Below are 23,680 nucleotides of genomic sequence, written 5' to 3' on the forward strand. Positions count from 1 at the left end.
GTCCTAAATAATGAAATAAAACTGTTTGCCTATTCTTAAAGAAAAGAGAGTTAAGAATAAGTGTGATCAGAATAGTTAGCTAGGTCTGGTAGCAACACAGATGGTGGTGACACATCAATTCACAGGCAACTAACTGATAAAATTTTTATTTCACTTTTGAATTTTTACACTTTTCCTGATTATTCTGTGTAAGGTGAAACTAGAACTGTTTAAAAGACATACACAAATCTAGTACATCAATAACCAGGGATTTTTCTTTTTTGCTATACTATTTTCACAACCACGGGTGTGCTTGCTAGGCAATATAACCACCACAGAAGCAAACATTAGGCAGAATACTGGTAAGGAAAAACAAAGCAAGAAAAGAGCTACCAGATATACAGACAGGCTTGGTTCCACATTCACTACTGCATTTTCAAGCGCCAAGTATTAACTGCACATTTTTGTTCAGCTAGAAAGGAGGGATTTTTTTTTTGTTTTTTTTTTCTCTTTTTTTGGTTTGTTTTAAATCAGTGCATAAATTTTTCTTTTCTCATTTCAGCAGATGGACAAACAGATGGACTCTACTGCTAGGTGGAATATTAAAGGTAGAGGGGTGATCCTGTGAGACTGACAGGCCTGACTATTCTCAATTCTCTCCACTGCAATATCCACGCAACTTCCCTGAATATAGGGTCTCCTTAAACACATCTGAGCGCTGAGCTGGATGAGTGCACTTGAGAGACCTGGTGACAGGCACAAAGAGCATGATCAGGGCCAGCCTCAATACAGGGAGGAATCATGGATATTTAAAAATACTTTTTTGATTCAGATCCTGGTATGACTGAAGAGCAACACCGTGTTGAGAACTGGAGGAAGACAGAGCTCTGGTGCCAGAAGCTCTTCTCAACTCTTTCAAGCCAGGCTTGCTCACCAAGGTGCTCAGTAATGTCTCTCACCCCTGCCCATATATAGCATTAAAAAGTGAACAAAAGACAGATAAAGATAGAATTCAAAAAAGAAAAAAAGTAAGGAAGCAGAGGGACAGAAACTTAGAAGAGAAAACCAAGGTCAATAGTCAAAAAGGATGGTGGGAATGAATGTATAGATTTCAAAATTTAAAAGCCCCGAGCTAGGAAGAACCTGAAAACTGAGTACTCCTCAAGTGAAAGGCAATCTCTACAGAACGTCATTCCTTTTTTTGTTTTTGTTTTTGGAGATGAGGTCTCGCTATGTTGCCCAGGCTGGAGTGCAGTAATTCACAGGTGCAACCATAGGGCACTGCAGCCTTAAACTCCTGGGCTCAGGCGATCCTCCTGCCTCAGCCTCCCAAACAGTTGGGACTAGATGCACGCACCACCACGCCTGACTCAGGACATTATTCTTAAAGGTATTATCCAGGAAACAGATAAGGTCATTCATAAAACACACGGCTTTTTTTCTTTAGCTCAGTGTTAACAATGAAAATAGATTCCACTATTGAAGCACAAGTTGCAAATTCGTAACATAGTGAACATATTGCTGTAGGAAAGGGGGTTCAGTCGGGTGTGTTATATGAGCACTTGAACTTTTCAAGGTGTCATAAGCCAGTTATCTGCCACAAAGAATTTCCATTTCAGGATTCGAGTTTCCTCAGAGGAAGACACTGTGGACATTTGTGGTAATGAACTTTTAAGTGGCAACAGCCCAAACAGATCAAGTGTCTTTAAGCTCTGAACAACGGCAGCATTACTGAGAATTACCATTAAACTCAAATGCCAAATGATGTGTGTCTCACTCCAAGTTCCAGCATCACAATATAATCTCTAGAACTTTCTGTACAACTTTACAATGGAATTGTATTTCAATGATTATTTTGATATCAGATTAAACTTTCCAAAAAGTTACACATAATTCACGTCTATTTTTTCTACCAGTAAGAGTTCTGCTAAATTACAAAACCCCATAATCACAGTGTTCAGTTTTTAAAAAATTAAACACACAGTAATCCTGTCAATGTTAATCAAAATCAAAACTTCGGAATGCCGTGGCATTTATGTGACCAATCTGAGTTTTAGATACAAATACCAGCTGTTTATCCCGTGAACCATTTTTCCTAGGCTGAGGCTGTGAAAAATCGAAAGTCGACGTACGATTCTTTTTTTTTTTTCTTTTTTGTTTTTATCGCACAAGGGATATATGTGGAGGGTACAGAGTGACACTGAACAGATCACGAAGCACGAGAGACATTAGTTCTCTCCCTCCCCAGCATCTCCTTCGTCTCCCTGGTTTTCCGATGTCCACAGCTGCAAAAGAAAGAAAGTATGATCAAAGCAGGGCTACTAAAAGTTGCCTACGTAGGTGGTCCAGTATGTATAATCTTATCTCAACAGGTGAAAATTATTCCTGTGTCACTGCAGACAGGGATGACTGCAAAGGTCAAAACTTCAGCAGTCATTTATAACAAATTTAACAACTTAAAACTGTGTATTTAACAGGGCACAAATCCCCTCTTGATGATAACAGTGAATGATTAATAAATAGGTGAGTAGGACAGAGACCATAAACCCTGTGGAAGTAGTACTTACAGTGAGGTTGTCCCTAAGTAACTGCATGATCAGAGTGCTGTCTTTATAAGACTCTTCATTCAGTGTATCCAATTCAGCAATTGCTTCATCAAATGCCTAAAACAAAGAGCCTTTAGCAAAGAATTCACAAGTTCTCTGGAGCTAGTTTAACCCACTTTTTTTCTGCTAAGTGAATATAATTTATCTTCTTGTACAGTACTTTGGAGGAACCTAGGCTATTATTACCCTGTCTGTTAGCTGTTTCCAGCAAAAACATAAGGTATGTTTACAAAGCACCAACCAACAATGACAGAAATTCCGAGATAAGAACTTTGCTATACCTAATAAGTAAGGAGTATTACTGCTAATCCTAGCACAGTCATTCTAGGCAAACTCATGGTATTTTTTAATTACCAAAGACATTTCTAGCAATCTTCTATTTAAAATTATTTAGAAAAATTTTTTTTTGTTGTTTTAAACTAGAACTCAAAAGGTCTGGATACAAGGGATACAGTGAAACTCCCATCACTAAATCTGATTTAAGTGATGAACTTTAAGGCACCTTTCCCAAATAAAAATTTTTTAAAAAGGTGTGTGCATGTTGAGAGACTACAAAAAAAACGTAGAAAAGGCTAACGGAAGAATATGGAAGGTAATCCAACACACAACAAGAATGTGGTGTGTATTTCTTTTATACAACTATAATCTCAAATCTTGGTACAAGAATGACAATGTATAACCAAGGCCCAAAGCTTGGCAAGAAACAACTAACTACATTCACCTAGAACTTTCTACAGCCACCCCACAAAACACAGTAATCAAACAAAAGTCAGCAGTAGGTATTGAGAATGAATTTAAAAAGTAACAGATCTGTATTTATCTCATAAAAGATACACTCCCACCCCCAGAAAATCTTTCAAAAAAAGTCCAAGACAATGGGTATGTTCGGGAATAAAAAGAAGTTAATAACACAAGCACTGTTTTGCTATGGTTAGATATCACAAAGGGTCTTTCTCACCGTTTTTGCCAGGCTGCAGGCCTTTTCAGGAGAGTTTAGAATCTCATAGTAAAAGACTGAGAAATTAAGTGCCAGACCAAGTCGAATTGGGTGTGTAGGCTGCATTTCTTTCTTACTAATTTCAAATGCTTCCTGGTAAGCCTGCTGGGAGTTCGACACAGTGGCTGTAACATAAAGATGAAAATATTAAAGGCTCGGTTCTTTCATAGGTATCACACATTGGACCAACTATCAAATTATTTTCTTAATCCCAAATTGGGCAGCAGCAATGACCTAGCAAATGAGGTGTCAGTGTCTCTGCCATTCAGTTATACATTTGTTAGATATTTATTCTAAACCAAGTTGTATATTAAATGCTTTGGGGGAAAATAATTATGGCAAAGTCTACTAAAGCAGTTAAGAAATGCAGTTATAACCTTTAACAATACAGAATGTGAAAAACGATATGCTCCAGTGCAAAGATCACAGGCTTTAATTCCCAACTCTTACTCCATCGGTCTGTGGCTTGGGCAAGTAAAAACCTCCATAAACCTCAGTTTATCCGAAAAATGGGCAGCCTGCCACCTAACTCGTAAGGTTGTGTGAAGAGAAAGTGAGACTCGAAAGTACCTGGCACATAGGCACTTAATAAAGTGTGGTTAAGATTATCACCATCACAGTAATACATGTGATAAAAGCAATGCATCACTAGGGTAGTTTCATACTACCAAGTATAAAAAGTTTCACCACTAAAAAGAGAGCTAACAAATAATACTCAAGACAAAGATCTTTTTAAATATACTGCGCACCAGATTTTTAATGCCCTCCATATTTCCCTGTCAGATAAATTTTGATTTGCCCACCCATGACCCTGTTCATCACAATGCTGTAGTCTTTTAAATTCTTAGTGCTGTGACATTGGAGTCTATGGCAAACAGACAAAGCAAAATTGTTAAAAGTCCCTGTAAACGAACACTGGCTCCATTACTGGTCAAATTTCTTAAGATACTACTTACTTTGTTTGTTGTCTCCAGATGCCACTTCAGAAAGATACCTAAAATAATCTCCTTTCATTTTCAAGTAGAACACCTTACTTTCTGGTTGTGTAGCATTGGGAATAAGATATTTGTCCAACAGCTCCTAAAAAATGATCCACATTAAGAATTTAGAATTATTCACAAGATGTTAAAACTATGTTTGAGATTCAAGATATACACTACTGCTTCTAAATAATTTTTTGGAAGATTAAAAAAACACCAATTTTCGTCCAAGCTACTAAATGTTGTTTAGCCCAGGTCATAACAGCAGATGCCTGTATTCTTCTTTTAAAAATCACTTTGACCATCCATAGGGGATAATTAAAGTATAGCCATACAATGAAATGCTTTGTAGGCCTTTAAAATGATGCAGAGCTACACCGATAATGGAAAGGCTCTCAAAAGAAATCTGAGTGAAAAAAAGCAGATTACAAATACCACAAGAATCCTATTTTAACATTAAGATACATATGTGTACATGCTCACAAATACACAAAGGAAAAGCCTGGAAGGAGTATGTTAATAATGGTTCTCTGGCTGGTAAGATTAGAAGTGATTTTTACTTTCTTATTTATATTCTTCTGACTTGTTCTCCCCACCCTTTTTAAACCCATAAACTGGTATTACTTCTATAATTAAAGGGGGAAAAAAATCTTTCCTTAGGAGGAAAAAGATGATAATACAGCAAAACTGCCAAGAACTAAGTTTAAAGTCAATCTGACCTGGGTAGAAATCCCTCTTCTGCCACTTATTATCTGTATCTGTATGACTCTGGACAAATTACCTAATCACCTTGAGCCTCAGTTTCCTCAGCTATACGAAGGGTCATCTTCTAGGGCAATTATAATGATAAGGAAGTTGACATACATAAAGCGCTTAACACGTTGCCTGGCACGTAGTAAGCACTCAAAGAGTAGCTAATACTATTAATAATAAATTCCTTTAAACATTTATGCTTACAACAAAAGTAGTTCTGAAGGAGTCCAAGCTTCGTATACAGAGCAATATTTTCGAAGAGTTGTTTTAGAATGTGGCATCCTGAAAAACTGGTTAAGAGGCAGTAAGTACCAAGCTCTTCTTCACATTCTTTCAGATGCTCTTAAAAGTTGGTCTACATTTCATGAATTATGGAACTTTCTTGCCCTTGGAATGCATGACACACTTCATCTGAATACCAGATGTACCTAACATTCAGGAATTAGTGCACCATTAACAAACCCCCAAATTACCAACAGGCAACAAATTTAGTCATGACACTCTTATGCCATGAGTCTAATAAAAAGAGAAGCTCAATGCAAAGCTAGTTATAAGGGGATTTCATCAACCAAAGTGAGAAGATGCAGGGGGCGGTAGTCGTTTTAATATTCTTTGTAGACAGACAGTGTGTAACTCCTAATGGGTTAGGGATAAGGGGTGCTGCCTGATGGCTGACACGCTTTGTACTGGTTTTCAAAAGGAGTCATGGGCAGTAACTAGGAAAGGGAGCCAGCAGGGAAGGAGGTAGGTCCCCAAGTGTGAATTCCTTTTCCCTTCAAAGCAGCCCTCACTGTTCATTTTTACCTGATTTCACCCGGAAGAAAAAGAAAGTTCCCAGTGGGCTCAGGATGTGGGGGAAAGGCATTATGATTATGATTTGTTTTAGAGTACGTACCCTTCCCATTCAATCCCAAGTGGCGGCCAGAGGGAATCAATCATCTGACTAAGGCTTATGTAAAATACAGGAGAGGAGGAGAGGAGAATGCCCCAAACACTCTGAATTTGGCTCTGGAATGCATGCCGAACTTGATGGATGTGCCTAACTTTCAGACCAAAGCAGGACAGTGCTTACAGCGTGAAGGCATGACTGGGGAGAGGCTGAAAGGCAGCTCAGCTTTTTCATCTCCCTCCCCTACTGGTGATGACATCACTACTCTGACTAATATACACAATAGCCTATCTGTGGCTGTATCTATTAAAATCCTGTCTATCTGGCCTCAATTTTATAAGATGGAGGGATGCTGAATAAATGTCACTGTTTTTCACAGGTCTTTTGATAAGAGAGGAAAATATCTCAAGTGATGTACCACCTCTGATCAGGCAATAGGTGACAAAAAATATATTATATGCTTAAAAATTAGTTGTAAATCACTGGCAGCTTTCCAGTATATTCAGACACCTCTCTCTCATAAGCTGTTTTGAGAGTCTGCATTTATAAATTAAATTAATACTATTTAGAAACCACTGTTCAAAACAGAAGCACTGGCCACTTACCAGAACGTCATTGCAGATGTCCTGCAGTTCTGCCTCTATCTTCTCACGGTACTCTTTGCCCATCTGCTGCTTCTTCTCATTCCGCTCTGTTTTCTGCTCAATGCTGGAGATGACACGCCAGGAAGAGCGGCGGGCGCCTACCACATTCTTGTAGGCAACAGAGAGCAGATTTCTCTCTTCATTGGAGAGTTCATGCCCCTGTTCTGTGACTGCCTTCATGGCTGCAGCCATATCATCATAGCGCTCAGCCTGCTCAGCGAGTTTGGCTTTCTGTACCAGCTCACTTTTATCCATTGTCATTCCCTAGAACAAGAGCAAGAGAAAAAGAAAGAGCAAATGTCAGGCTTCGTGGCCCAGGAAACATGTGTGTGAATCTTCTTCCAACCCATCTGGATAGCAGCATACTGAATGTGAAACATCTCGTTCCAAATGCCATCAACAATACTGATCATATATTAAACACTTCTAGGGTTAAGTACTTTGCTAAGGCGTTTATATTATTTTGGTCAAGTAATCTTCCCCAAAGTCCCACAGAGTAGGTATGTTCATAACAACTCCTTTCCCCTTCTTATGGGTGAAGAAATGGAGGGTCAGGGAAGGCAAGTGATATGCCCAGAGCAACATGCAAATAGACGGTAGAGAGCCAGAACTCCAGCTCACATCTATCTGCCTCTACAGCTTTTGTTTTCTTCCATTAGCCTAATTCACCTGCCTGGCACATAGAGACTGCTTAATAACTATTTCTTTAGAAGTTTATGCTTACTAGCCAGGTGCGGTGGCTCACGCCTGTAATCCCAGCACCTTGGGAGGCCAAGGCGGGCAGATCACGAGCTCAGGAGTTTGAGACAGCCTGACCAACACAGTGAAACCCCATCTCTACCAAAAATACAAAAATTAGCCAGGCACGGTGGCAGGCACCTGTAATCCCAGCTACTTGGGAGATTGAGGCAGGAGGATCGCTTGAAACCAGAAGGCAGAGGTTGCAGTGGGCCAACATCGCACCACTGGACTCCAGCCTGGGCAACAGAGTGAGACTCCGTCTCAAAAAAAAAAAAAAAAAAGTTTATGCTTACTATATATATGTCCTTGACTTCTCTCAGTAATTGTCTGGTTTCTGTTTTAATGACCTTAATCCAACTATATCCTGTAATACAGGAAGTCCTCTCTTCACTGTCCTGTAAGGAACTCTGGTTTTGACTAACCCTGTTTTTTCCATAGTATAGGAAAAAGAAGTATGAAGACTGCTTCAATCAATCCTGAAGCAAAAGATATGATTTTAAATGATCTATCTGGCTGCACCCATCAAGCAGTAGATACCTGAAAGATGGGAAAGAGTATTATCATATCTTCTGTAATCTGCTAACTTTGTTACTAGGACACACTGCACAGGAAGAACATAAACTAAGGGCAGTCAGACTTGGGCTCTATCTAGCACTAGCTCTACTACTTACTTACAAGTGGCATGACCTTGGTTAAATCACTTAACCTGACAGCTTCAGTTTCTTTACCGGGCAATGAGAACACTACCCAGGGCTGGATGTGGTGACTCAAGCCTGGGATCCCAGGAGTTCAAGATTATCCTGGCAAATTAGTCTCTAACATAGTAAGACCTCATCTCTACAAAAGAAGAAAAAATTAGCTGGGTGTGGTGGTGTGCACCTGTAGTCCCAGCTAATCAGGAGGCTGAGGTGGGAGGATCACTTGAGCCCAGAATTCCAGGATGCAGTGAGCCGTGATTGCGCCACTACACTCCAGCCTGGGCAACCAAGTGAGACCCCTGTCTCTAAAAAAAAAAAATAACACTACCAACTCTTTTAGTGGGCCTGTTATGAGGAACAAAAGACCTGATACATGTGAAGGCACCTTGAAAAATATAAAGCATTATATAAAAATATCAGGCACTAATTTTGTATATGGTATAGGTTGCAAGAGAAAGGGGTATATAACAAGATGTAGAGCAACAGAACTTGAAACCATAACTGAATTCATCTGAACCATAACTGAGTTCATTTAAAGTTTTTCTGAAATAGACAAAAATCCTAGTGACTTCAGTTTATCAATTTATCAAATCCATACACCAACCAGTGAATACCTCTTATCAACTCACCACAGTCAATTCCCCACTGCAATAATCACAATAATCACCATTTACAGAGTGCGGTCGGTAATTTTAATAAGTAATTTTTGGATAAAATAATTGAAAAGTTATTTACTAAACAAGAAGAGTTAATTTTACGTACTGTTGGTTTAAATATCGATATATCAATCTGTGCCACACAGTATAAAAATACGCTAATATCTTGAAGTATAAAAACATGAAATACTACTTTAGACAGTAGTAGTGTCAGGTTTTTTTGTGTATTTGTTTGTTTTTTTGAGACAGAGTCTCACTCTGTCACCCAGGCTGTAGTGCAGTGGCGCGATCTCAGTTCACTGCAACCTCTACCTCCAGGGTTAAAGCGATTCTCCTGCCTTAGCCTCCTGGGTAGCTGGGATTACAGGTACTTTCCACCGTGCACAGCTAACTTTTGTATTTTAAGTAGAGATGGGTTTTCGCCATTTTGGCCAGGCTGGTCTTGAATACCTAACACCTCAGGTGATCTGCCCGCCTTGGCCTCCCAAAGTGCTGGGACTTACAGGTGTGACCAACCGTGCCTAGCCAATGTCAGTATTTTTAAAACAAATTCTTTCATTACTATGTACATGGTATCATAATTTAAGGCTCTGAAAATGATTATTTGTTTGGAGACGGAATCTCACTCTGTCACCCAGACTGGAGTGCATGCAGTGATGCGATCTCGGTTCACTGCAACCTCTGCCTCCTGGGTTCAAGCGATTCTCCTCAGCCACCCGAGTAGCTGGGACTATAGGCATGCGCCACCACACTTGGCTGATTTTGTATTTTTAGTAGAGACGGGCTTTCACTATGTTGCTCAGGCTTGTCTTGAACTCCTGACCTCAGGTGATCTGCTCACCTCAGCCTCCCAAAGTGCTGGGATTATAGGTGTGAGCCACCGTGCCTGGCCTGTGCTATTTTTAAATTAATCATTTTCGGCCAGGTGCAGGGGCTCATGCCTGTAATCCCAGCACTTTGGGAGGCCGAGGCAGGCGAATCACAAGGTCAGAAGATCGAGACCATCCTGGCTAACAAGGTGAAACCCCATTGCTACTAAAAATACAAAAAATTAGCCAGGAGTGGTGGCACATGCCTATAGTCCCAGCTACTGGGGAGGCTGAGGCAAGAGAATCGCTTGAACCCAGGAGATAGAGGTTGCAGTGAGCAAAGATTGTGCCATTGCACTCCAGTCTGGGGAACAGAGCCAGACTCCATCTCAAAAAAAAAAAAAAAAAAAAAAAAAAATCCAAGAAAGTATGACCTCCACTCACAAAATGGTTTTGCCTCAAAAGTCATTTCTGTATTTTCAAGAGAGAAATTCTACACACAGGGCCCTATCACCTAAAAATGTTTTAAGGGAGCACAATAAGATACACTCAAAATCTAGGTGATTCAGAAAGAATTAATTCTCCAGTTCCTAACTATGATTTTTCTTCCTACTATTATCTAAATCACATGCAGAGCTGTGTCTTATATAAGGCTCACTAATTGTAAGCTTACACTCAGCGAGGCAAGTCTCACTTTGATCCATCTGACATCTTCACTCACAACACTAGAATGAAGCTAAGGCAAAGAGAGTAACCCTCAAGAAACATTCCATTTGTTCCCTTCTATTTCCCAGAACCCCCACAGCAGTTAGAAGAGGCCATGTGGTAGTTCTGTCCAATGAAAGATAAGTAGAAATGATGCTACTTCCAGGCTAACACTGTGAATATCCTACATGTGGCTCCCCAGGCTCTCTTCCCTTACAGCAGCCATTGAGAAGGCCATGTATTCTAAGTGGTACAGTCATGCAACTGCAGAGTTTTTGTCAGTCTGAGTCCCTGGGTGACCGTATAGTGCAAGACTCCTGCAGACCTGCATTGGACATGCAGGGTGAAAACAAAAGAAACTTCTGTTGGGTTAAAACATTGAGATGCTGGAGCTGTTGGTTACCACAAGACAACCTGTTCTACTCTAATACAAGGACATCAAAAATACTCTATCACCTTAAAATTATACAGTCGGCCCTCTGTATCTGCAGGTTCCAGATACATAGATTCAACCAACCGTGGTGGCAAATAAAGACGGAAAAAAACACAAAATAAACAAGGACCTTCAGATTTTGGTATCCCCGGGTGTACTGGAACCAACACCCCCCAGATACCAAAGGACAACCACTGTCTCAATATGTCTAACTTTCTTCACCATAAGGTCTTTGAGAGCAGGATAATAAATATCTTCATCATTAAATAACCCTACTTCGTGGTTCCTGAAAGTGCCAGGTACACCAGAGAGAAGCCAACTTTCAATGACCCAACAACCTTTAGAAAATTTCCAGTCTGTAGAGTAATTCGAAGTTAGAAGTCACTTAGAGGCCCACTTCAAAGTTCATAAAACAGTACCTGTGAAACTCTACCTATGGATGACTGCAAATCATAAAGTACTGGCCAAAAGCCAATTCAGAGTTAAGCCATCCCATGTGGTATCATAATGGAGTAATAAAGGATTGCTATTGCTAAATAATGCCATCAACCTCTTCAGCTCAACTAGGTCCCGAAATTAAGCTACCCCCCTTTTACTTCTCTCCTTCTCAAGCATTAAAAGTTAAATCATACTACTCCAAAGAATCTGGACTATTCAATGCGACCTCCCAAAGATGCCTTCCCTATTTCTTAAAATAAAATGTACCCTTTTCTGTTTGGGGCCAGCTGTTTTATGCTTCTCTGAGATTACTGCAAGATTTCTTAAGAGATTGAGAACCATCATGGCAAGATAAGACTGAATGCACACCTTTTAAAAATCTGTATCTATTTATCTGTTTCAAATGTTTTTAATTACACACATACAGAAACAACTTACAACAAACAAAATCCATAGCTAAATGTCCTGATGGCTACTGCTTACGTAACTTTTGACTTATATAACATGGATTTTGAAGCAACTAGACCAATTTCAACAGGAAATGGGTTACACAACACCCAGCAGTTTGGAGGAAGGCAGCAAACAAAGGAGAAATGAAATTGTTCCTATTTCTATGTCTACAATAAATCTCCCATCCAAAATCTTGCCCTAGTGGCACTGCTTTCAATCACTCATTACCTACAGTCCCCTCCATGCCTTTGCTATAAGACCCATTTTCCTATAACTCTGATCAAGTCACTTCCTGTTCAAAATTCTTTAAAGTTCCCTGATGCCAAAAGCAGAGTCAGATTTCCTCCCCTATCAGTGAAAGCTTGTCAGTCTATCTTCCAGACCCCCACATCATGCCTTCCACATCATATGTGTTTCTGCCAAAATGGTTTTCTTACATACAAAGTATATGCTTTTCTATCTTTGCTCACCAAGCCACTCCCTCTAACCGGAATGGCTTTTCCCAAATTTACTCTGCATACAAGATTCTTCACAGTGTGGCTCAGATACCATCCCTTCCATGAAGCCTTTCTTAAGCTGCTTAAGCCACAGCCACATGTGCCTATTCACTTAAAATGTGGCTAGTGCCACATATTGAAATCATATTTTGTTCATAATGGGTTAAGTAAAAACAAACAGAATCAATTTCACTTAAAAAAAATTTTTTAATGCAGCTACCAGAAAAATTTTAATTACATGTGGCTTACATGTAATTAAATTTAATTACATGTGGCTTACATGCTGTCCAGTTTCTACTGGACAGCATTGCTCTAAGATGAATATATTCTCGCAAAGCATTTCACTGGTATCTGTCAATGTCTTATCACGTTTCTTCAGTACTAAAATTACTTATGTAGTATCTCCTATTTCCCTTCCTATACCATAAGCTCCTTTAGGCATATCTCCCACAGCATCCTGTACATAATTGGTAGGAATAAGTATCTGCTGAATGAACGAACTGATCCTGAAATGTAAGCGTCAAACTGCAGAGTTGGAGAGTTCTCCCTTTTCTCAAATAATTCAAAGCACCTATTAGCCTCACAAGCATAGTAAATCTTCATTACATTTGTACTTAGTTCCTTGGATTTCTGTGCCCTCTGAAATTCAAAGAGTAATTCCAAAATTACTCTTCCAGTTAGCCATGGCGGATCACATCTATAATCCCAGTGCTTTCAGAGGCCAAAGATGGAGCATCACTTGAGACCAGGAGTTCAAAACCAGCCAACATAGTAGGACCTTGTCTCTACAAAAAATTAAGTATTAGCCAGGTGGTGTGGCTCATGCCTATGGTCCCAGCTACTTGGGAGGCTGAGATGGGAGGATCGCTTGAGGCTAGGAGGCCAGGGATGCAGTGAGCCATGATTGCACCACTGCCCTCCAGCCTGGGTGACAGAGACCCTGTTTCAAAACAAACAAAAAATTACTCTTCCTAAATTACCTCTAGTCTTGCCTTTGTCCTTACCCAGTAACTTTCAACGACTCCCTTTTGGCTACTCCATCAAATTTAAGCTCTACCTGGCTTTCAAATTCCTGATAAATTGTCTCCTCTTTACTTGTTTGGCTTTCTCATCCACTGTTCTCCAACATGTACCTTTCTCTCAGGCTAGCCAGCACTGCATGCTCTATAAACACCATGCTCAAACATGTCTGAAACTGTTTTTGTGATCTAGCGTGCTCTCCTATTTACTGCTTGCCTATTCAAACTGCATCCATTCATCTAGGGCTACAAACCCTTCCCTGACTGCCCTTACCTTGCCTATGACTCCAAACATGCTTATAGCCTATTACACGGTCTAGGGCTTCTTTATGTCATTCTATGATACAGATGAGTACTGTAACATTTACAGCTTCACCTGTGTGCCCTCAAAGGAAAGCTTCATATTTGTTTCACATTTAATGCTTACAACTGTACTAAGCACAAAACTCATATGCAAATGAATATCAAGTTTTTCTACAAATCACTATTGGGAGAGCACAAGGAACACAGAGTACCTATATGTAGTACAGTCAGAAGGCAGCAGGACTGTGTGACACAGTGCAATATGCCACTATACAGCCATGTAAGCATGTTAAATCTCATTCCAATCCATAAAATAAAGATGGCATCTACCTCAGGAGAGTTGCTGTGAAGATGAGGGGCAGGGAATTAAAGAATACTAAATGTGGAAATCTTCCTTGAAAAATGCATAGTGCAAAATCAAACTGAAGTACTATTATTCTTCTCCACGACTATTACACTGTAGTAGCCCACAAAACCATAAGCTTGAATTTTCTTTTTAAATATATAATTTTGTGAGAAGTAAAAGCAAAAGTCTAGATTAATCTTGTATAGATAGTATGTTATGTTAAAATGAACACACATGTTAACTGTAGCTGAAGTTTATCCATTAGTTTGTAATTGAATTTTCTAGTGATACGCCATGATGGTTTTTAATCAAGACCTACTGTTGTTCCAAGACTTTGAATGAGGTTCCCACTAAAAAAAAAAAAAAGTCAGCAAGATACTCTTTATTTGTCTCCTAAAAAGTTTTTGAAAGACTATAGTCTCATCATCAGGCCTGGCACCACTACAGAAGCGTCAAGATACTGGGGCAGGCAAACTCATTAGAGGCCACAAAGGGCCCAACCCCGCAGTAAGCCAAGAGATTTTCCTTGTGCTGGGCACATTTCAGGAAGAGACTGACATGCTTGAGAACAGGAGCTCTCCAGCATACCTACATGATGATGACGGCTGTCAATCTGTTCTAAGCCACTGGACGCAGCAAGTCAGGACTGGGAAGCATTTGTTGATAAATGCAGAGATTGCTTAGTGAAAAAATGGAAGCAAATCTAAATATCCAACAATATGGGAATGGTTTAAAAAATAAGGAGATTGGCCAGGTGCACTGGCTCACACATGTAATCCCAGCACTTTGGGAGGCCAAGGCAGGCAGATCACCTGAAGTCAGGAGTTTCAGACCAGCCTGGCCAACGTGGTGAAACGCCATCTCTATTAAAAATACAAAAAAATTGGCCAGGGTGATGCAGTACTGTAATCCCAGCTACTCGGGAGGCTGAGGCAGGAGAATCACTTGAACCCGGGAGGTGGAGGTTGCAGTGAGCCAAGATTGCGCCACTGCACTCCAGCCTAGGCGACAAGAGTGAAACTCCGTCTCAAAAAAAAGGGGGGTGGGGGGAGAGATAGATGGTACAAGATTACGTGGCCATCAAAAGAAGAGCTTTAATGTCAAAAAAAGACTTATTTAAGAGCAATGGAGGCTGGGGGGAGGAAGCTGCACAATAATATTTTATTTCTGTAAAATATCCCCACAAGAGCAAACAAACCCAAAAAGAAAGGTTAACACCAAATGGTTAACACTGGCTGTCTCTCTGGGTAATAACATTATTATATCCTCATTTTCTTATCTTTCTGAATTTTCTTCAAGTATGTATTACTTTTTTAAAATTTTGGTACTATTTTTTTTTTAAGAAAAAAAGTGTTTTTCTGTTTAAAAAGAGAAATCAAGAGTGCAGATTAACAACTATGAAACATAATTCTAAAGGTACTCACAAAATAGGATTTTCTTCAAAGAAAGAAAATCCTAAATCAGATAATAAATGCTGAAAATAGAGGATCTAGGAAACAGCCTAGCCCCTCTATCTCAATTCCTTCCCCAAGGGATATCTTTCTAGTCAGGGTCAAAATACTGAGAAGTTATTTCCCAGTGGCTAGAGCAGATATCCTAGGATAAGAATCAAAAAAGAAAGAAAAGAAAAAGACGACTACCTATTGCTAATCCATTTTTTTTTTATAAAGGCACTGCAAAGACAGAGTTGAAAATGACAGTTGTAGCCTTTAAAAGCGCTTTCAGCTATGTTTTGTTTTCAAGGAAAAGAACATGCGTAATTCTAAAATAATGAGCTTTGAGTTTAATAATTTGCTGGAAATTTCAAATGAAGACTCCATTATTATATGCCAGGAATTACCCAAGCTCTATACATACAAAATATATGGTGGGGTCTGCTTTTAGCAAGCCTTACATACACATCTGAGCTTCTAAAGTAGGTGATTTTTCTACATTTCCACATTATAACTTATCTGAATCTGTTTTCTCAGTGTTTAAAGGAGACATTAATAGCTATCAAATAAGATAATGAACATAAAATGCCCATATAGTGTTGGTTAGAGTAAAGGCTCATAGCCATTCTTATTCTTTATTCTTAAGCTACCTCACAAAAATGTAACACATATAACCCAATGTGTGTTGAAATAACAACAAAATGAAAAACTACCAAATTTCTAAGAACTCTTTGGATTACTGAGAGGAATTTAAAAGAAAGCAGTGTAGTCCTCCCCTCAGCGAGCTTAAACTCTAGTGGTAGAAACACAAGAAAAGAGCACATGTATATCTATTATGCATCAATTTAAAAAAAAAAAAAACAGCACATGTTTAAGGGTTACAATGCCTCTCCTTAGAAAAGCAACCAGACAGAATTAGAGGAAAGAGGTTTAAAGGTAGCTAGGCCATGACTTAAAAAGAGATGTTATTAATAAAGTGCATGTATGTTTTTCTAGATGAAATAAAAATCAAAGGCCAAAGCAGATAAAGAAATGAGAACAAGGAAGAAAACTGACAGGAAAATCTGAAAAATCTAGGCTCAAATGTTTCAATGGGGTAAGGAACTGATCACATATTCTGAACAGCATTCACAGATGTACCATTCTAGACAGAGCATCCACAGCACTGTAAAGTAGACGTTTTAGTTCTGGAGTCACTCTGCTGAAGAAAAATCAGATGCCAAGCTACTGCAGGAGGGACTGAGAAAGTCAGTGGGACCAGGTGGTTAGTGGGTGTTACCCAGAAAAAGTTAAGCACTCCTGGCTCTCAGAGAAAACTACTCACTAAAAAACACCCACTATAAAAATGTCTGTGTGCCATTCTACACATAAAATTTAGTCCTGTAATAAATTTAATTCCATTCAAACATTTGCAGGTTCTTTGTTAGGAAACAAAACACAGCATATCTGTAATACAAAGTCCTTAGCACTATGTCCAGTGAACACTGAATTTGGAGAGAAACTGCATTTCTATTATTTCAAAATCCCTTCCCCTCTTTCATATCAGTTGTTGAATTTCACTGCTAATTATGTCCAATTAGCCATGATTAAACTTACTGAGGGTGTTAAGTGACAGGCGCAAGGTTACACACGTGACTTAATGGTAGATATGACAATAAATTGACTTGACTTTAAGTAATCAAACCAAAAGACACTATGTTAATTCTGATCCATAAAGACAGTCCAATTGGTTGACCTTATGAATAGATTTCTACAGTTTGGGGCCCACTGACATATCGAAGCCAATCAGTCTCAGTTACCAGTACCGCACACCAAGTCCATAGGCTATGGCACCTCTGTGAATCTGTTTTCTCATCCATAATACAGGCAAATCTCGGCTGGGCGTGGTGGTTCATGCCTGTAATTCCAGCACTTTGGGAGGCCGAGGAGGGCAATCACTTGAGGTCAGGAGTTCAAGACCAGCCTGGCCAACATGGTGAAACCCCGTCTCTACTAAAAATATAAAAAAATTAGCTGGGTATAGTGGTGGGCGCCTGTAATCCCAGCTACTTGGGAGACTGAAGCAGCCTGAAGACGGAGGCTGCAGTGAGCTGAGATCACGCCACTGCACTCCAGCCTGGGCAACAGAGCGAGACTCTGCGAAAAAAAAGATAGGCAAATCTTCTCACTAGGGTTCCTGTAAGGAGTAAACCTGTTTATGATGCTAAACATGAAGCACTCAAATAAATGGCAACCACAGTACATTCCACACGAAACTTAAAAACAAATGGTCAGCCAGTGAAGGGAAACTTACCATGTACCTCATTTATTTTACACGTACTCTGCTTTTTTAAAGACTTTTAAAAGAAAGGCACATAACAATTTCCCTGTGCCTATTTCTAAAATGGTCCTTATCACAGTTTACTGCAATGCAAGTGTCTCTGCTGGTTCCCACACTGGATTGTGAGCTTAAGGTAGGAATCCAGACTTGTATCTTTGGACCCCCAATGTGGAGCACAAGGCCTAGCACACTGAGTGACTACTTGATCACCTGATGCATTCTTAAAAAGTGAAAAAGCAATTATCTCCTATGTGGACAGAGGAAGGTAGTGCACATCTGACCTATAAAATATAGACTGCTTTTATAGTCTTAGATTACTTTTTGAAAAAAGCCAGCCAGCTCTAAATCAGGAGGCAACACTATACATTTTGACTAATACTTTTCAGCTACCAATCATTGTATTTATAGATTCAAACTGACTTTTTTTTTTCTCTGAGATGGAGTCTCACTCTGTTGCCCAGGCTGGAGGGCAGTGGCGCGATCTCGGCTCACTGCAAGCTTCACCTCCCCGGGTTCACGCCATTCCCCTGCCTCAGCCTCCCAAGTAGCTGGGACTACAGGCGCCTGCCACCAGGCCCGGCTACTTCTTTGTTAGCCAGGATGGTCTTGATCTCCTGACCTCGTGATCCGCCTGCCTCGGCCTCCCAAAGTGCTGGAATTACAGGCATGAGCCACTGAGCCCAGCCAATTCAAACTGACTTTCAACAAGCCTTTGGATTACTTTCTGTTCATCTCCTCCACTCGGAAGTCCAATCAGTTCGCTATATAAAAAGTTCACTATACAAAAACCCAAACCAGCTAACTCATTCAGTAAATAATAAAAATATCCATCCATCATTTATGGCCTGCAAAGCACTCAGGGATTCCTAGAAACGCATTCGATCCTAAGTATCCTATGAGGCAGGTGACATCGTCCCCTTTTATAGACGCAAAGAGTTAACTCATTCAGGGTCACAAAGCTATATATGGCAGGTCTGGGATCTAAACCAACATTAATTTTAAAATTAATGTTCTTGCCTTTATGTAACCCTATATCCTAAAGATTAATTATGATCTCCAAAGCTCATTTAAGGAAAAGAGAGAACTGCCAATTTTTAAAAGAACTATACAAAGTTGTTACAGTGAAATTTTAAAACTGGCCTATTAAGCTAACATATCTACCTTTAAAAACAAAAACAAAATCAAGGAGTTAAAAACAGCATAAAACATGCCAAAGACTCATCAAAATGTCAAATTTTAAAGGAAAGCTCTTAGCTGAGGGCAAATAATAATAATAGACAGGACTCATATCTACTTTATTGTAGCCTTCAATCTTCTTGTCCTGGTCAAGGCCATTCGGAAATAACTTCTTGTTGGTTCTCTTAGGGAAAACAATAAAATAAACTAACCAGTAAGGGAAAAACTTACATAATAAAGAACTGGCCAGAATTTAAAAAAAAAAAGTCAACTAACCTACAATCTGCTAGGAATGACTTGAGGCCATTGATCATTTACATCTCATTATGAGTATTAGATACATATAACCATACCTCTATTAGAAAATATTTTAGTAGAGAAAACAGTAATATGATTGGCCTTCAGCACACATATCATGACACAGAAAGCACTTTTAGTCTGTTTCCTCAAGTATTCCCCTTAGAAAAATTCCCTCAGAATCCAGCTCGTTAGTTTCTCCATCATGACATACAGATGACTGCTAAGACCATATTCACATAGAGATCAAAAGGATTCTAAAGCTTAAAGGTTGTTATTATATAACCATAATTTCTTGCCCCTTAAACTAGTGAATTGTCATCTTTCCCTAGAAAAATGTAGAAACAAGGAACTTAAAAGTACCTTTACAAGGAAATTTTAGTTCATTCTCTAAGGTACCAGCATTTAAAGGAAAAAGCAGTTTGTTGACACCAAAAGAGCAGGTAGCACAACAGGATGTTTTAATTTAGAAGTTTTTCTCTATTTACGTAGATATATTTCCTCATTTCCTCCTTGCCAACAAAAATAAGAAAAATCTGAACATCTACTGATAAAGTAGTATGATAAACAAAAATTAATGGTCATAATCAAATTCTCTTAGATGAAGAACCTAACATTCTATGCCAAAGTAACTGATGACTTTCTCCCTAGTATGAAGCAAGTACTAGAAAAACTGGATTGTTCACAAGCTTGCTTCCTGATGCATGCTAGCAATATCATCCCTACAGGCCAGAATGGGTATATGCTCCACAATAAATCGTCCTGTATCTATCTTCAAAAATAGCTAGTATTCCCATTCAAACGTTTATTAGGATTGGTGTAAAGAAAAATTAAGGACTAAATGGTGTTCACATAAAACATATACATGTGCTGTCTCTACCACACGTAGAAATCTATAATATCATTCCTTACAACCAGATCATCTGGTTTCATTCCTGGTTCTGGCACTTACCTTGTGCTGTGTGTGAGACCTCGGGAAAATTATTCTTCTCAGTGCCTTAGTTTCCTCATCTGTAAAATGGGGCTAATAGTCTTACCTTTCATTGGTTGTTATGAAGACTGAGCTAATACGCTTAAAGTGCTTAAAAGAAAGCTTAGCATACAGTAAGTACTGTAAGTGGTAATTACTATTATAGACTAATTGTCTGATACCACCTCATCAGATAAATCACAAATGGATGGATTCTATATAGATGTCCATGAATAGCACATATGCTATGTCTAATCTATACAGGTGTATATTCATGCAGATGGTTAAACATCTATTGAACCCCAACTATATCCCAGATGCTTATTTTCATTGAGCTTGTCACAACAAAAATTATGCGAAGCTGCATTACCATTTGCGCTATATAAATGAGAAAATGATTCAGAAAGACTAGATTTGCCTACATGCAAAATAAAGTCTCATAATAATATACCATTTTTTGAAAGTAACTTGTGTACAAAGCAGGGTTTAGTGTCATCAGATGTTAACTGGAGAGAAAAAGCCATTAATAGTGAACTCTAATTAAAAAACCAAAAGCTTATATTTAACAATTTACAGTTTATAAAAAAGGCTTAATGACAACCCTGGAGATAAGAAAACTAAGAACCACAGACTAACATGCTGAAGATTCAGAAAGCTAGAAAATATTGCAGGCAAGATTTCAACCAAATTTACCTGACTCCAAGTCCAGTGCTCTTCCTGCTTCTCTATCCACAGCCAAATGGGCAAAATGCACTTTTTGTAGAGGCCCAAATCTCTGGAGACTCTGCCTAGAGAACCAGCATCGTGGGAATTTGCTCAGCCTGGTTTTATAGAGGCTGCCTCCCTGATCTATAGTGCTCCAATTCTAAAATGGCTTCAATATAACAAGCACTGCAAGATGGGAAATGTACAAAAGATTATAGGGTAGGAGTCATACTCCAGGGGCTGGCAATCCATATTTGCTACTGATGAATGAGGATATTCAATTTGAAAAAAAGCAGGTGTAGAGTCTAGGCCAAATCACCTCATTTCTCATAAAGACTTCATCTGCAAGATAGGTGAATGGTTTCTTATCTCATTGGAGGGGCAGGCTAGGAAAATAATTCTGCAGTTGCTACAGGATTATTTGCCTTCCATTTTGAAAGCCACACTTAAATTTCTAACTTAGGTCCAATAAGATTGACAGGTTGTACACTCATACACTTCGTGTTGCCAAGGACAGGAATCCAAGAAAAATGAGGGCTCAAACAAATAAGATATCCCTAAGTAAGAAATAGGGTAGCCTGGAAGCAGTCAAGAAGAAATTCACCAAGAACAAATACTTATATAAATTTCCAACATGAAAATGCAAAAGCTGCAGCGTCCAGCTCCATAAACTGCATCTGTGTCTGGCTTCATATGAACTGACAGAATGAGTAATGCAGACAATTTTCATATTCTTATAAGTGCTTCACCTTTCTGTTTTGGCTTCCGTGGCAGGCTGATTTTATGTTCATAGCATCATCTTGCCAAATTCCATCTCCCACACAGGGTAAGCAAAATCAGGACCTGATGCTATCTAGCCTTACCAAAGAGAAATGCAATGAAGGCAACGACAAAGAGACATGCATTTCACAGAAAGGTTGGCAAATTGCTTACCAAGGCTGCCACCTCTGGAAATCTCATTATATGGGAGTTCTCCATTTGCGGCAAAGATGCACTCACCTTCCCACCTCTTCTTCCCTCCGCTCCCCACCCCCCGACCAGGAAGCCACCAGGCAAATTTCAGACCGAAAAACGTGCTAACACACAATATGGGGGAATTTGGGGTAAAGACACAAAAGAATTTGGCATTAAATGACGGTAAATACTGTGGGAAAATATTCCGATTCTCATCCCGATATTTTTTCCTGGGGATCCGGCCTGACTCAGTAACCGGCTCCAACAAACACATTTTCTTGATTCAAACCCAATTCCCTTCCTAGGGAATCTTGGGTCCTGCCAGGCTCCATAACCAGTTAAGGATGATGAAATGGTTTTACTGCAAAATGGGAGGGGGTTCCCCCACTGCTGTCTCCCAAGGTTAAACCCCTTACTCATCCAGGAGGAGTCAAACAGGGGGATTGGGGCTAGAAAACTCACCCGCGTTTGATTAAATTTTAATTTCTGGAAACCGGAAAGCACGGAGCAGAGGTGACTGGGCTGAAGAGGACGGTTCTTGCCGACCAAGACGCAGGGAGGGGTCGTGTGAGGGACCGAATCAGATAGTGAGGGAGAGTCCGGGACCCCCGGCTCCGCTGTCCCTCACGGTGCAGCACGGAGTTGCAACCCGCCCGGCCGGCAGGACCTTAGGCGGCGAGGGAGGCCCGGGCCTCTCCAAGAGGTAAAGGGCCCGGCCCCGGAAACAGGGAGGGGCCGCTGCGAGGCCTGGCCTCGCCGCCGGCGGCCGCGCGAAGCGGAAGAGGCAGCGCACCGCTATCCCCCGGGGCCCACCCGCTGGGCTGCCGTCGTCGCAGCTGCCAAAGAGGAGCTTCGAGTTTGGGCCCCCGGGGGCCCAGGTCGCACCCCGCGCCGCACTCACCGTGGGAGGGCTGCAGGGAACAAAGACCCTTCCGAGCGAAGCTCCGAGCGAGATGACCTCTTCCTTCCCAAGCCCAGTCCTCAGGCAGCGGAAGCGGTGCCTGCAGTGGCTGCAGCGGCGGCGACTACCCCGGCTCCGGAATCGGCGGCGGCGGTGGCGGCAGCTCCACTTCCGCTCCGGTCACCACTTCCGCTCCGGTCCTGGCCGCGCCCCGCCCCACGCCGTGTTCTCATTGGGCGAGCGAGGCACGGGGTTGCCGCGGCCCCACGGGAGGGGCGCTGACGGAAGGGAGGAGGAAGAAAAACGAAGGGCAGGGTTGCTGCGGCCGGGGCAGGGCGCATGGCCGGGGGAGGGACCCAGGAGGAGGTGGGCGGAGAAGAAGGAAATGGGGCGGGGGAGCGGGAAAAGGAGGTGGGAGGAGAGAGGGCGGAGCTGGGGGTGGTCAAGATATGGGCTGTAAAGGCACCAGGAGGACTAGGAGTGAGGTCTGGGTGGGGGTTTCCCCTTCTGCTCAGACTGGAAACGCGCCAGGGCCAGGTACGGAGACTGGAGGTTTAGCAGTTCCCCCTCCACCCAGAAAGTAATCCTCACGGGGTCGGAAGCCGATGTCAGTCCTCTTGCTGTGTGCTTTGGCGATACTGGAGCCAGGGAAGAACAGAAATTGCTCATCCCTCAATGTTCCCTTAATCTTCCTTTCAATCCTTCGGAGTACTTACTTTTTCCTTCTTTGGTAGACTGAAGAGGCCACTTAAAGTGCCAGGAATCCAACGCACAAAGGTCTTTTTCAAAAACCTGTGTAGGGCCGAGCGCGGTGGCTCACGCCTGTAGTCTCAGCACTTTTGGAAGCTGAGGTGAGAGGATTGCTTGCTTGAGGCCAGGAGTTGTAGGCTGCAGTGAGCTATGGTCATGACACTGCACTCCAACCTGGGCGACAGAGCGAGACCCTGTCTCCAAAAAAAACCCACAAAAATCTGTGTGCAT

The 23,680-nt window shown here is 40.8% G+C and overlaps 1 protein-coding gene across 4 annotated transcripts; it reads right to left on the reverse strand.

Annotated features, from left to right (window-relative positions):
- Positions 1 to 130: 130 nt before the first annotated feature.
- Positions 131 to 23,036, reverse strand: YWHAB (tyrosine 3-monooxygenase/tryptophan 5-monooxygenase activation protein beta). 4 transcript variants are annotated; one of them, XM_008016259.3, is made up of 7 exons: positions 22,700 to 22,896; positions 20,833 to 20,927; positions 6,810 to 7,112; positions 4,539 to 4,662; positions 3,544 to 3,707; positions 2,547 to 2,642; positions 131 to 2,264 (listed from the first exon to the last, which is right to left on the reverse strand). In XM_008016259.3, the coding sequence occupies exons 3-7, from the start codon at positions 7,107 to 7,109 to the stop codon at positions 2,208 to 2,210; spliced, it is 741 nt and encodes a 246-aa protein (XP_008014450.1). In that variant the 5' UTR covers positions 7,110 to 7,112; positions 20,833 to 20,927; positions 22,700 to 22,896; the 3' UTR covers positions 131 to 2,207. The 4 variants fall into 4 exon arrangements, with proteins under 4 accessions (XP_008014450.1, XP_072862438.1, XP_008014442.1 ...); XM_073006337.1 differs by lacking the exon at positions 22,700 to 22,896 and adding an exon at positions 22,261 to 22,491; XM_008016251.3 differs by lacking the exon at positions 20,833 to 20,927 and having other exon boundaries at positions 22,700 to 23,036.
- Positions 23,037 to 23,680: the final 644 nt, after the last annotated feature.

Source organism: Chlorocebus sabaeus, chromosome 2 (genome assembly GCF_047675955.1).
Source record: "Chlorocebus sabaeus isolate Y175 chromosome 2, mChlSab1.0.hap1, whole genome shotgun sequence".
Taxonomy (NCBI): Eukaryota; Metazoa; Chordata; class Mammalia; order Primates; family Cercopithecidae; genus Chlorocebus; species Chlorocebus sabaeus.